We start from the raw sequence: 15,087 nt of genomic DNA, 5'->3' as shown, positions 1-15,087 counted from the left end.
GTACAGGGCTTGCGATGTGTCAGGAATCCAAGACCGGAATTTCCAAAACGTAAGTCTCAAGTTATGTGTCAGAGTGACTAAAATAGCTATGGCAGTTACCAGAATCACTGATAACAGCAGTGTACTGTTTGAACCCATCTGAAGAAGGGACAAACTGTGCTTTGGGGCACAGTAATACGCAGGGCATATCCACACTTACCGGTACCTTTTGCCTTGCTCTTTCCTGCTCTTTTTGAACTTTAAATAGCAGGTTTTTGCAGAGAAAACGCCAGAGAAAAAAGAAAAGGGGTGTGTGTGTGCTTGGACACAATGTTTTAAATCATGGACCATGCCTAGAAACAGTGGAGGAAAGGTGAGTGTGGATAAGCCCTCAGGCACTTCCTTGGCCTTCAAGCATTCTGACAAACACAAGGCACACCTGCCTGCCACTCAAAGAAAAATCCATCCCTTTCACCACTCTTTTGTCCTCACAGTCATGGTACATCATGGTCACTTCCAGGCGGTCACTATATTCTGGTTGGATCCAATCACATACTGGCAAATTCAGATTGTAAAATTGCAGTTGATTGGGAGGTCTTGTGCAACAAACTCACTTCCGTAAAAGATGGGGGACAGGGTGGGGAGGTTGTGCTAAGGAAAGTGATGGGGAAATATACTGGAAAGTGCAGAATAATGGTTTGACACATCATCTAACCTCCCTGCAAACAAATTGGAATGGTCGTTCATTAGATAGCCAACATTGTCTAATCTCCATAAGAAGAAATCAGGATAAATTTTCAATAAAACAGGCCATCCGGATGCACCCAATGTAGGTTCAGAAATAATTAACCCACGTCATTTGAACTTGCTGTGAAGCCACACAGAAGGCATGCTTAAAGAAAACTTGCTTCTTAGGACCCAGGCAACTGGGTTTGCCACATGGTGTATTGTCAACAGGAAGCTTGCAGGCAATTCCAAATTCTTGAGGAGCGTACCTGCAGTAAACTATCATTGCTTCGTTCTCCCATTTCCCCCAGAATCCTCCAACGCAGAATTCACTTCCCCTATTCCCCAATATATTGTGCTAAGAAACATTACTGCCTGTTTATTGCACGTTTCCCCTGCAGGGAGAAAGTGCATTTGACTTGGGACCCCTCTAATTGCATTAGATTCTTCCTCCCACCCACCCGACTTAATTGGATGAGCTCCAGGCTCCCAAGGGCTTAAAATTCTATTTAGCCAAACTGATGGGTTCAAATACAAAAGTGAACTGGGGAGTGAGTAATATTTAGACAATATGATCTCAGTTTATTGTTCAGCTAATTCAGATTTTGTTAAAGAGTCTTGTGACTTGAGGCACATGTCAGATTCAAGCCTTCATTAGAGGACCGAGGCTGCACATAAAGCATTAAAACGCAGGCTGGGAACTATCATCCTGCACCCCAGTTATTAACTGAACAATTCAAATGAAGATACAGCAGGTGGTTCATCATATGGAATTCTTGAGCCGTGTTTCTACACTGCAAATGTGAGCTGTTCTGAGGATCATTTGTTAAAGCTTCATTGCCACTTCCAAGATCTACAAACCTTAAAGATCTTAGGCCAGAAGCTGCAATAATTAAACAAGTCTGAAGCTTGTTTAGATTTGTATTGGTTTGAAATTAGCATTTTGTATCAAGGCTGAAAAATGTTTTTTTCTGCTAAAAATTAGAGATTTCAGGCCAGATATATGAATGACATGGGGAGAGTTTCTTGCTTTCATCCAGAAGGCTACCAAGTTAGGTGGCCACTCTTCTGCCCTTGAAATCTGGCCTGTAATATACAGCAATATCCCTTTAAATAAAGAACCCCTGTAGATTCACAAATAGAATCTCCCACTATTTCTGCCTCCTCTCTCAGTGAACTGGAAGGCCTTTCCTTGGCTTAAACATAAATTCCTACCACTTTCATCTGTCTACACTCAGCTTTTCATTCATTCTACACAGCTGTGTTGTGCCCAAAGTTATGCGGTTCAGTAGGTAATGTATATGCCATCTCTCTTTCTCCCAAGTGCAAAGAAGCCTGTTAAAAACACTTAACAGTCTTGTTCTGCAAGCACTGGCTTTCTAGTTGCAAAACAAAGCTTTTAGTGGGTGCCTGACTTGACAAATCCCCTTGTCTGTCCACCTTTCCCACTGCCACCTGCCTACTCAGACCTCTCTGCACCTGATTATTGGCCACAAAGGAAACACAATACAGCAATATGTTTGCTGCATACACCTTGTCTCTTGTTTTCCTTCCAAGTGCATGTGTGTATGTGAGTATGTGCTTGCAGGGTCTTGTAGCCATACAGCATTTCCCCAGCTGGGGGGAAACAGCAGCCTGCTATATAGCTACTTAAGTGTGTGAGCTCTCTCCCCTTCTCTTTGAGAGACTGTCCTTGATATGATGGTAGCAAAAGGGAATGATGGATGAGAGAGGGGCAGATGGGCACAGCAGGTGATATATGGCCTCAGTATTTATCTGCAAAACTACATTAAAGCCTCCAAGATGCTCTGACACTAGCCTATGGTGAAGAATAATATAAGCACCACCTAACATAATATTAGGCTCTAAGGCAATCCCAGACAACCTGACCAACCCAAGCCAAATGCAACCTACCAGCCACATACATTAGGCTGCTAGAGTCTTAAGAAAGCTCTTGTTTTTTCCTGCCTGCCTGCCTGGGACTACAAAAACAGAGAAGCCATCAAGAACTGGTGCTTGGTAATTGAGCTGGCGGCCTGCAGGTTGTGCAGAGCTCTTAAGAGGGCTCTTTGAAGAATGAAGGGATAGCAGCAAAAACAGATCCTACCAACGTGTGCTACTACTCAGTGAGGAGAGAAAAGTTAGGGATCAGCATATAAAGAAATGTCTCCATGAGGCTATGCCGTGTGTACCTGCCAGAGCTTTGATCCGAGATCTCTCGAACAGCCTGGCAGAACTGTTGTCATTGTCCAGCTCATCGTCAGATGCGTCCCAGCGAGCGTTGATCCGACTGTACTGCTGCTGAATCTCCAAGTGATCAAAATCAGTGGCTGATGTCATAGTTCTGGGCGTTTGGCTGCTGTTCTTGTTTTAGTTAGCATGAAAAGGCCCCTGAAGGGAAGCAAAGCAAAGTGTTACCTCTCCCAGGAAAACATGTTCTCAGTCTCCCACTGCCACCAAAACACACACACACACACACACACACACACACACATATCTAAAAGCAAAACAAGACACCTCAAGATAATTAAAGGAAGCTGCAAGCCACAATTGCCGTTTACATATTTTTCTAACTCCCCGCTTCTGCACGTTATGAAATATTGCAGCAGCCACCAGCAGGGTATTTGAATGCATCAGAGTTAACTGTGCCCAGTAGGTGGGGATATAACTTACAGGAAGATTGCATTTCGCATAGCACAGCCTGCCTTTGTGTGGAGCTTTCATAAAAACATTCTGCTAGTCTCAGGATTTACTTTGAAGTGGAATCCTTGCATCCCATGTGTGTATATTTTTCACGTTGTCCACACAAAACTGTCCTCATTCAAGTGGCAGCCTGTGCTGGCGTTGTTCACCATCCTCCCAACTTTAATTGAGATTTTCCGGGGGTGGGGTGGGGAATCTAACATGTTTTTCATGTTACCCAACTGTGGACATACTGAAGCACATTGTGTTGGTTCTTTCAATGTGGGTGGGGACTATTCTCTCTACTTCCATTGATGGACTGTTTGTGCATCTAGGCACAACACACACTTTCTTATTTTTTAACCTACTGTTTTGTGCAAGTCTGTTATACTAGAAAACTTATAGTTCATTGTTGTTGTTTTTTAAAAAAAATGGCAATGGACAGGTAAACAAATGCCTGTGCGCATGCCTAAAATGGAACTCCTGTTTCTGGAACAGGGTGGGTGGGCTACTAGTGGGCTTGGCATGACACAGAAATGGAGTTGTGGACACTATATTCTCCAAAAGGGGGAAATGAATTCACACTGGGAAGAACACAGAAAGGGGCTAGAAGGACTGGTCCTCTCTCTCTCTGACAATCCACATTTTCTGTCCTTTTTTGGGAGGGAAGACATAACATGAATCCTGACTGCCTTCTTCAACCTTCTAAAAGAGCAGAAAGAAAAGCTCAGATAATGCACACAAGTGCAAGCTCTTTTGCAATCCTAGGCAAAATTTAAAACTTGATTTTCACCCTATACAATCTGCCATATCTTATTGTATGCAAGGGTAGGGATTGCTTTCCCGCTAAAGGGATTTTCCTGCTTCAGCCCCCTTTCCCTGCTCCTTACAAGTGAATGGAGAAAACTTTGTTCCATTCACCATGAAGCAACAGGAAAAAAAGCTACAACCAGCAAATCCAGGAAGGAAGGGGTAAGGACACAAGGAAGGATAACCACGTCCCAAACAGATTTGACTATAGTCACGCAGAGGAACAGAGCCTCTGTCTTATCTGCACTGAGTCAACAGCACCTCTGTCTTATCTGCACTAAATTTGTTCACCCACATTAATTCCTCAGGTTTGTTGCTTATATTGAGAGGTAGAGCTGAATTTCATCAGTGTATGGTGACACTTCAGCCTAAACTTCTGGATGACCATTCTCAGTAATTGCATACAGATATTAAAAAGCAATGGGGACAAGATGAAAACTTGTGGCACCCTGAATGCCAAAGGCTAGAAAGTCTATAATCTCCCAGCACCACCTTCTAGGATCAATCCTCCACAATGATCAGAACCACTGCAAGACTATATTCCCTAATCTTACCACCACAAAGTACCCAGAAAGATACCATAGTAAATTGCACTGAAAGTTATGTGAGAGGCCCAGGACAATCAACAAGGTCACACTCATTATGTCCATTTACTGATATAGGTTACCCACTAACACAGGGGGAGCCATCCGGATGTTCTCAAGTTGTTGTTGGGCTGCAACTCCCATCTGCCCCAGCCAACATGGTCAGGGATTATGGGAGTTATAGTATAACAACACTTTGAAGGCATTGCCTTGGCTACTTATGCACTAATGCAATCAATACAGTTTCTATTCCAAAACCAGGCATAAAACCAGTCCAGAAAGGATCTTAAAAATCAGTTTAATCCAGAAATACATGGAGTAGAGATGCCACAATACGCTAAAATATGTTGCATAAAAAAGGCATGTTCAAAAACAGGAAACAGTTATGCTCACTCAATTCCAAATTGGATTCCTACCACTTTTTCTCCAGGAATCAGATCAGCATTTCCTTTCAGGGTGTTGGCACTACATTCCCCCTCCAAAAAAATAAAAACAAAACCATCTCCAATTGTCTGAAAGAATGAAACCAAAACACCTGCTCTGGTAGCTCTAATCCGTCAAGGTGGACTAGATGCTTCTGATTATGCATTGCCAAATCAAACTGAAAATTTTGGAGAGGGGATGCAATTTTTTGAGCCTTTAAATCCCTAATTTATAGCTGCTGACATTGAAAGCAGGGCAGCTCAAGAAATCTCTGCATCCCCAACTGTCTACAGTGTTACAAATAAACTGTCCTTATAGCATTACAATCTATACAAGGCCTTCTACAGGAGAATGGACATACTCAAAACTTCCTCTTTCCTGAAACATTTGTAAAGATTGCAGTCCTGGACCAAATATGCTCTTTTAGGATTTCAAAACCAAACCAAACCAAAACATGCCACTAAATAGCAGCACAGCTAGTTGTTATTGAAGATTTGCTTCTCTCCCTTGGCACTACTGTTTCTTGTAACACCTGTGATAAACTGAGGGAAGATAGGGCACAGAAACTGCATTATATACTGTTAGAAGAAGAAGAGTTTGGATTTGATATCCCGCCTTTCACTCCCTTTAAGGAGTCTCAAAGCAGCTAACAATCTCCTTTCCCTTCCTCCCCCACAACAAACACTCTGTGAGGTGAGTGGGGCTGAGAGACTTCAAAAAGTGTGACTAGCCTAAGGTCACCCAGCAGCTGCATGTGGAGGAGCGGAGACGCGAACCCGGTTCCCCAGATTACGAGACTACCGCTCTTAACCACTACACCACACTGGCTCTCGTTTATCAGAATTCATTTTTTCCACTTTTTCTGCTCAGTTTCTTTGGAATTTCCTTTGGTCATGGTAAGTGATGGAAAAATTTAAGAAAACTAAACTAATGTGGCTAATTACCGTATTTTTCGCTCTATAACACGCACCCGACCATAACACGCACATAGTTTTTAGAGGAGGAAAATCCATAAGCATGCCACCCGTAGGCATTCCCTCCATAACACGCACAGAAATTTCCCCTTACTTTTTAGGAGGAAAAAAGTGAGTGTTATGGTACAAAAAATACGGTAATTTCTATCCAAGTTCAACTCATAGTTCTTTACAATCCCAACTAATACAATCCACTGAAATCAGCATGATCTAAGCACAGTGTTTTCTTATTTTTTATTTCAGTGAGACTTAAAGTGTGTTTCACTTTCTCTTAACTGTATCTTTTTTCTGCATGATGCTTCAAGCCAGGGGCTTTGCAGAACACAAGTAACACACATTTAATTGATCGGATCTTCTTAAGTGGAGAAATTGGCCCAGCAAACCTAAATGTGAAATTATGGCTAAGAGGCTATGTTTAAGCTGCTAATAAGGATTTAATGTCTCACACAATTTAGTAAGTGCTCATGTGATCCATGATTGCTGAGAGTATGGCCAAAAGACTCAAAAGTTCTGCTGGTGTGTTAGCGTTCTTCAATATTTACCAGACAAGACCCACATCCCCAATGTATCAGACTGAAGAAAAAGTTATCTTTCAGCTAACCTATGAGAGGATGTTCTCCCCCATTTTATCTGTTTACTAGCCAGATTCCCAGCAAACAGTGGGAACATGTAAGGGTGGGAGACTCCACAAATAATGCTTGTCTTTATTTTCATATTTACCTCTTCCTCTGGGACAATATTTCTCAAAGTCTGCTCACAGCTGCACTGTGGATAACCACCTTGTTCTCTCACATCTCCCACTCTGGTTCGAACATCCCATGGTTGCTCTCTACAGCTTCTATTTGTCTAGTCTATATATGCACATATTCATCGGTACATGCACATGCACAGACATACTCCATGGCCCATATTCCAGAGGTTAGGGACATATGGCTCTCAACATCTCTGTGCTGGCTGGGGCATTGGAGCCCAACAACAGATTGAAGGTAATAGGTTCCTCACCCCTGACACACAAGTTTACGTTGAAATCGCACTGGCATAATCTAGCAGAGGCATATCACAATGCACTTGGGAATCTTCCTTTGTTTCAGTGAGTGTGAATTATCACACTCACTTAGAAATCATTGGTCTCCTACTTTAAATGTCTAGCTGCTCAAGCAAAAGATGTTCACCTTACTTGCCTCTCTCAGATGCTGGTCCATACTTCCCTATGACCAGACTCCAATAGAATCCTATCGTTTATTGTAGTTGCCACAGCTGAACACTGTGTACTGCCCTTTCTTCATTGCCCGTCCCATTCTCCTCCTCGTCTTGCCACCATTTCTTTCACTATTACCTGTTCCACAATGCAGTTTCCTTCACCTTTTCTCTGCCCCTCCAGTGTAACTAACAAGACTGAGAGGAAAACAACCGATTTCACCCATGAGAGTTCCTACAACTCTCGCCACTCTCTGGTCATCCCTGAAATGAACACAGCCTGGAAAAGCCTTCTGGGCATCTGCAAATCATCTTGGAGGAAACAAATGCTAGCACAACTGGCAAAGCTTGACCCCAGATTGTCAAGTTTCACCCAGACCAGGCGGAGGGGAGAAATACCAAAGGGGATGGTATGAAGCAGACAACCCTGGGGAAGGAGAGGGAACTGGGCAAGAGAGCTATGCCTGTTAACTATGACATAAGGAGTCCTTCCCCAAGGTTAAAATGTGTGTGTGGGGGGGAAATCCCAAATACATATAGTGAGATGAGGAAAATGATGGGTGGGGTACTAAAAAGCAGAAAGAACGTGTCTTTTCACAGGTGACATAAAAACACACAGAAGTTGAAATAAGATTATAAATCCACCTTCCTTCATTAGTCATCAATCAATTTAAAAATCCCAATACAATCAATTTAAAACAGCATTTTTGCATTTCACACATTCACACCAACAGATGGAAGGAAAGAAGCTCAAAAGCACTTTAAGTGGCAGGTATAAAATTTGTCTGACAGTCACTCTGTGTATTTCCCTCAGCCAGACCTCACAGGCAGCATAATAAAGCATACAGGTAAGCTGCTCTAACCCTATACAATTTGCTTCAAGCTGTCCTGTGATTATGTTTGGGAGAAAGGAATGAGAGACTGGGCCTGTGATAGCCTGAACCTATTACACTTATAATTATAACTGCTCCTTGGCTTTTGTTACGCATGACAGGCATTTCCTTTTGACCAGAACGCCTTTAAACACACAGTCTGAGGTGAGAGCCACAACAGTTTGAAATACCTCAGCAGTTCCATGTCACTTGATGGCAGCAGAATTGTAAACATATGAACAGGTGTGCAAAGGAGGAGGAGATGGCTGAGGTTGTCATGAAGACATTCATGCCAGCTTATAAACTATTGTCTCAAGTTGATGACTAAGCCGCTTTTTACATTCTCCATCACTTCCCACGTCAGCAAAGTGAGTCCAGGAGGAAAAGGTGGACACACAGACAGATGTATAAATATGGAAAATTGTGCAGATAGGTAAGTTATTTTTGCAAGATTCTCTCTGTCTGGTCAGCAGTTATGTGTAGGCAGCTGTTCCCTGCTGTTGAGATGTCTTCCTGTTCAATTGTACCAGTAAAAACTTTTCTAGGCCATGTCCCCTGAAGTGGAGATTTTTCTGTCTTATGAAACGGACCAAAAATTCCCACCAGATAGAGATTATTTTTATAGCCACCTTTTCTGCCATCTTAAGTACTTTCTCTCCACTCTCTCTTATCTGTTTGCAGATCTTCAAGCATTTTAATGCCTTTGGCCTGGGCACAAAGCTCTCTAGCAAACACGCTCCCTGCTCTGACTTCCTTGCCAAACACTATTCTAATAATACCATCCCAGCTCCAACATTCCTGTCATCAGAGGATACCCGAGTGTTCAGATACTGGAACTGCTTCTATGATCACTGAAACAGGACCCTAGAACAGCCCTGAACAGGAAGTGAGCTAGGATGGAATGTAGGACAAAACAGCCACCTGTGCAGTAAGGAAGAGGAAAGGTTTGCTGTCTCCACAGCAATTTATCAGAGCCCTACGAGGAGTGATTTTCAGGGCCTCAACTTCAGGAAGGAAGGAAAGAAAGAAGCCAGGCGAGGAAATTCAATATGCTGAAAGCTGCTAGGCACTTAGTACTATCCGGGGATGTTGGGCCAAATAACAAACCTCAGGCCAGCATTATAATTCCATATTAAGATGGAAGGCTGGGCTACAAGATCTACTTATAAAAGTAAAGTAGGGGTGGGGAGCTGGATCTGGCCAGCAAGCCAGATAGTTATCTCCCCCATCCCTTGTGGGCCAAGTCTGACAGGTGGGGAGGGTCACTCACCCATCTTTGACCTGATATCACAATGATGTCAGGTGACCTCTTCGGGGTTTTTTGCCCACACAGGTATTGTGGAGTACATCGCAAAGAATTTCACTAGACCCTTGCAATGCTCTATGCAATACCCAACCATCAGTTGACAGTTGGGGCTTGTGGAGCACTGTTAACAAGGCTTTGCAGGCCCTGCCATTCAGCTGAAGTGCCTGCAAAGTCCCTTTTGGCTAAGCTAGATCATTAATAGTCCCACATCTGCTGTCACATATGACATCAGGTGTAGGGCAGATGGGCTTGGCTTGGTTTAGCAGAAATGACCTTGTGAGTCAAATGGGCATCCTCTACCTGAAGTAGAGCAAAGGTGCCTCCATATGGTCACTATCTGGGGGGAACGCATTTAAAGTGGATTAAAGGGCTCTGTCATCCTGGTGCAACTAATTCACTTTTTTAAAAAGCAGCTTACTTTTTGCAGTTTGGAAAGTGATGAGAAATGCGTTGAAAAGTGTGGGATGAACAAATGGCTAAAGGAAGACATGTGAACATGCCCGCCCCCCCAAGCAAAAATGAATTATATAATTTCGCCTAAGAAAATGGGTCAGTAAATGCACCTGCTGTAGAATTTGGCAGCTAGATTGTTGACCAACGCAAGACGGTCTGAACATATAACACCAATTCTGGCACAACTGCACTGGCTTCCAATTATCTCTGGACTTACGGTAATTAAAGGTGCTGGCTTAACCTATAAAGCCTTATGTAGCTCAGGGTCCCAATACCTTGGAAACCTCATCTCTCCTCATGAACCAGACCAGACCCTGTATTCATCATCCCAGGGAGGCCCTTCTTTGCCTACCCCTTCCAAGTGGTTGCTCCCCACTTATGTGATTATCATGGGAAAGTATTGGACAGTGGAAAAAATCACTTTCGCATGTAGAGAAAGTTTTAAATTAGTGTTAAAGGATTTTAATGTTTTACAGGAAGTATAGAACATGTGAGAGGAGGAATACATGAACATTCCAATTCTCAAGCAGGAGTCAGGCACACATACCTTGAACATTTCTCCGATGAAAATAGGGACGTCCCATTCCATAATAATTTTACTATTTATACCCCACACATCTTATTGGTTTGCCCCAGCACGCTGGGCAGCTTCCAACATATATAAAAACATACTAAAACATTAAACACTTAAAAAAAAACTTTCCTACACAGGATTGCCTTCAGATGGCTCGGGGGATGTATAACTCCATACCCTCCAACATTTCTCCAATGAAAATAGGGACATCCTAAGAAAAATCAGGACATTCCGGGATAAAATCAGAAACCAGGACAGGGATGTCCTTGGAAAATAGGGACACTTGGAGGTCTGAGGCAGTAGTTTTAGAGGAAACTGGATGCCTTGAGAGAGGCATTATTTACTTTGTCCCATTGTTACCTATGGTCAATCAGGTTTTTGAAAGAATATAAAACGCTGCAAAACCTGTTTACCAGAAGTAAAAATGCGATGAACATTAGTCCCTCTCTTACTTTCGCTTCTTTAAGAAACCTATCCAGTAGAAAGGAAAGTTTCTCAAGAAACCAAAAAGTCAGTTGAAGAACTGAGCCACACCCACTTAAGGCATAACCCCTTGCAACTTAACCCAGCAGTGTTATCTGGGTTTTTATGCCTGGTCTAGCCTCTCCTCTAACCCCACCCATGTACATCCATGTGCAGGCATTGATAGTAGCACTTTGTGACTAGCTGTTGTCACAGGCAATGTACAGAAGTATAATTAATGCGCATTGGAAATGCTTCCTGCACCATTAAATTAAACTAATTTAGTGCTAATTAAATGGGGTATTTTAAAAAAAGTTTCACTATGTACACAGATCTCCATTCAGGATCCAGTGTCTCTTGGCTCCTTTTGCTGGGTGAGCAAATGGAGCCAAGAGGCACTAGATCCCAAGTGAATAACTTTGTATTCAGAACTGCCCCCTTTTCCTCCTTGCATCAATGGTGTCTCCAACATCCATATACTTCACTTTATTTTATTTTAGGGGTGGCAGTGGAATCTTTACTGTTTATCATCATGGAAGGTAGAGGGGTACAAAGGCAGGGAAGCTATGCACCACAGGGCCAGTGGTGGGAAGAATCCAAGAGTGCCCAGGACTAGCAAGGGAGGGACTCTTCCTGATCCAGATTTACTAGAATTGACACATGAGAACACAAAATCAAAATACAATCTTCAGAAGTGTATTGCATTCTGTCCTGGAACCCAGCAAAGTTCTTTATTCCCTGTCAGGTCAGACCAGGGTTTCATAGCTCTTTAAGTTTAAAGAAACAGCACGCAAATGATTTTCCCATCTAAATTTATGAGTTTCCAATATGTAATTCAGTCTGCTGGGTTCTCACAATCCATTGTTCCCCTTTAGAAAATTCAAATCAAATGATATTTTGGCAAAAAAGCAGCCTCCACCTATTCTCTTTTGGACATCTTTCTCAGTACTTTTGGATCGTGCACATGTTCTTGGCTGGCCCCAACCCATACTTTCAGCGCAATGTATCTATGCTACATCAGCAACATGCAGGATCTGTGCAAGGCAGCTGTTTCACTCCCATTACACACTGGGCACACAGTGAGGCAGACCGGCACCGGTACTCCCACTCTACGGATTCCAACTATACAGTGCTCTACAGTACTTTTTATTACCAGTCTCCTTTGAAGGCAGCCTGTCTGCAACTTCTCTTTATTCAGAACCATATTTTCATTACCAAACCAGAGGTGAATCATGCCAGCCATTTGCCTTCAAAGGCAGCTTTGTTGTAAAAAATGAACAATGATATCCACACTCTCCAATGCATTTAAAGAGGAAAACTCTAGCCAAGATCACCTAGTCTATTATGCTCCTGTTCCTTTCAAGCGTGTCGGGATTTTAAGTGTTGGACACCACGCTGAAAGCATCAAATACCGTTGCCTGAAGCGAAGTACGGTAATTCCAAGGTACATGCAAGGCCGATAACATGATCACGTTTACTGAAGAAGATCAGTGTTACATCACTCCAATCAGCTGCTGTTGGTGGACTACAGTTGCAGAAGCACACAAAATGAACTACACAGAAAGGCTGCTTACCTCAAGCTCTCTTTCAGCCCAGAATTAGTTAAAGAAGTTTGTGGTATGCCTCTTGCAAACAATTCTCAGCTCCGTATACTTGGGTAAAGGCAGCAACAATGAATGACAACTGTCAAGTCTCTCTCCCTCTCTCTCTCTCTCTTTCTCTGTCTCTCCAGGCTGGCACGATAGAGAGGGTGGGGGAAGTATGTGCATGCCAGTGCAGGTCATTTGAAAGATATAGATAGCAAGTGTGTGCACATATATCTAAAATTGTCTGCAAGCAGCTGTTAGTTCAGAACAGCTCTAAGAGGATCAAGTTTTCTCCTGCAGCCCCAGCGTGTATCTGTGGAGTATGAGCAGCAACAAAGACACTGTTAGTTTATACAGCATCTTTCAGCATGTGAAGTCTTGTACAACTGCCATGTCTATCCTGAAAATAATCCATTGAGGTGAGTTAGACTGCAACACAGCAACTTGCCCAAGGCAAGCTTAGTGACTCAGTGGTAATTTGCACTTTGATCTCCTTACACTCAAATTCCAACGCTCCACCCACTTCACCAAATTTGAGTTAAGAAGCATAGCAACAACAGGAAGAATAGGTTGCCAGAAACTTCATAATAAGGATGATCTGCCGTTTTGGAGATAAAGCTTGAGATAAATAAAACTGAATGGCAACACATTAAAGAGTGGGTATTGCTAACATAATGCTTCCATCATCCATAACTATGCTAATATGAGGCTGATGGAAGCTGGAGTCCAACACATCTGGAGGGCTACAGGTTCCTCACCCCTGGGTTCAACTTTTGAAAAGAAAGAACCAGAAATATAGAAGCCAAAGTTGGGAAGAAGGGCAGTGGAGTCTCAGGAGTGTTAGTCCAACATTTTAATTTCTTTTATTCAGCAAAGAAGTTGCCTATTCCCTCCCTTCAGACTACTGTATCTATTAAATAGATTCTAATTCACAGTTATGCTTAAAATTCTACAAGGCAGGCTTAAGCAGTATGTGGACCGAGAACTCCCAGAAGTGCAAGCTGGATTTCGAAGGGGCAGAGGAACCAGAGACCAAATTGCAAACATGTGTTGGATTATGGAGAAAGCTAGAGAGTTCCAGAAAGACATCTACTTCTGCTTCATTGACTATGCAAAAGCCTTTGACTCTGTCGACCACAGCAAACTATGGCAAGTTCTTAAAGAAATGGGAGTGCCTGATCACCTCATCCGTCTCCTGAGAAATCTCTATGTGGGACAAGAAGCTACAGTTAGAACTGGATATGGAACAACTGATTGGTTCAAAATTGGGAAAGGAGTACGGCAAGGCTGTATATTGTCTCCCTGCTTATTTAACTTATATGCAGAATTCATCATGCGAAAGGCTGGGCTGGATGAATCCCAAGCCGGAATTAAGATCGCCGGAAGAAATATCAACAACCTCAGATATGCAGATGATACAACCTTGATGGCAGAAAGTGAAGAGGAATTAAAGAACCTTTTAATGAGGGTGAAAGAGGAGAGCGCAAAATAAGGTCTGAAGCTCAACATCAAAAAAATGAAGATCGTGGCCACTGGGCCCATCACCTCCTGGCAAATAGAAGGGGAAGAAATGGAGGCAGTGAGAGATTTTACTTTCTTGGGCTCCATGCAGATGGTGACAGCAGTCACGAAATTAAAAGACATCTGCTCCTTGGGAGAAAGGCGATGACAAACCTAGACAGCATCTTAAAAAGCAGAGACATCACCTTGCCAACAAAGGTCCGTATAGTTAAAGCCATGGTCTTCCCAGTAGTGATGTATGGAAGTGAGAGCTGGACCATAAAGAAGGCTGACCGCTGAAGAATTGATGCTTTTGAATTATGGTGCTGGAGGAGACTCTTGAGAGTCCCATGGACTGCAAGAAGATCACACGCATCCATTCTTAAGGAAATCAGCCCTGAGTGGTCACTGGGAGGACAGATCATGAAGCTGAGCCTCTAATACTTTGGCCACCTCATGAGAAGAGAAGACTCCCTGGAAAAGACCCTGATGTTGGGAAAGATGGAGGGCACAAGGAGAAGGGGACAGAGGACGAGATGGTTGGACAGTGTTCTCAAAGCCACAAACATGAGTCTGACCAAACTGCAGGAGGCAGTGGAAGACAGGAGTGCCTGGTGTGCTCTGGTCCATGGGGTCGCGAAGAGTCGGACACGACTAAATGACTAAACAACAACAAATTCACGGGAGAGGGAAATTCTGCAGTTCCTCTTCTGTGTTATGTTTGGAGCTCCTGCCAAGGGTTCTTGCAGCCAGTGGTTACTGTTACCCTAGTATTCACTTTACTACTGCTGTATGAGAAAAGTTCAAGGCTATGTTTGTAGCAAATTTTGTTAAAGAAAGCCAGCTTTTCACCACCACTCTCAGCTGTCGGGGGAGGGGGGACCCAGATGCCAATGTAACACCTTTTTTGTTATCTGTGCCATACTTACAGCATGCAAAATGTCTGCACAATACCATAC

The 15,087-nt window shown here is 43.0% G+C and overlaps 1 protein-coding gene across 9 annotated transcripts in view; it reads right to left on the bottom strand.

Moving 5' to 3' along the window:
- SPTB (spectrin beta, erythrocytic) overlaps positions 1-15,087 on the bottom strand; it is a 94,652-nt gene that overhangs the window by 53,006 nt on the left and 26,559 nt on the right. For 4 of the 9 annotated variants that reach the window (XM_082214691.1, XM_082214693.1, XM_082214692.1 and 1 more), the window contains one exon: positions 2,898-3,096. In XM_082214691.1, coding sequence (XP_082070817.1) covers positions 2,898-3,045 — 148 coding nt within the window. In that variant the 5' untranslated portion in view covers positions 3,046-3,096. Of the gene's footprint in view, positions 1-2,897; positions 3,100-5,687; positions 5,747-12,616; positions 12,790-15,087 lie in introns of those variants that run through there. The other 5 variants (XM_082214698.1, XM_082214697.1, XM_082214694.1 and 2 more) reach the window with 4 other exon arrangements.

The sequence above is a fragment of the Podarcis vaucheri genome (assembly GCF_965113315.1).
Source record: "Podarcis vaucheri genome assembly, chromosome: 1".
Lineage (NCBI taxonomy): Eukaryota > Metazoa > Chordata > Lepidosauria > Squamata > Lacertidae > Podarcis > Podarcis vaucheri.
Note: the sequence above shows the minus strand (reverse complement) of the source record. Positions and strands in the feature narration are given on the sequence as shown.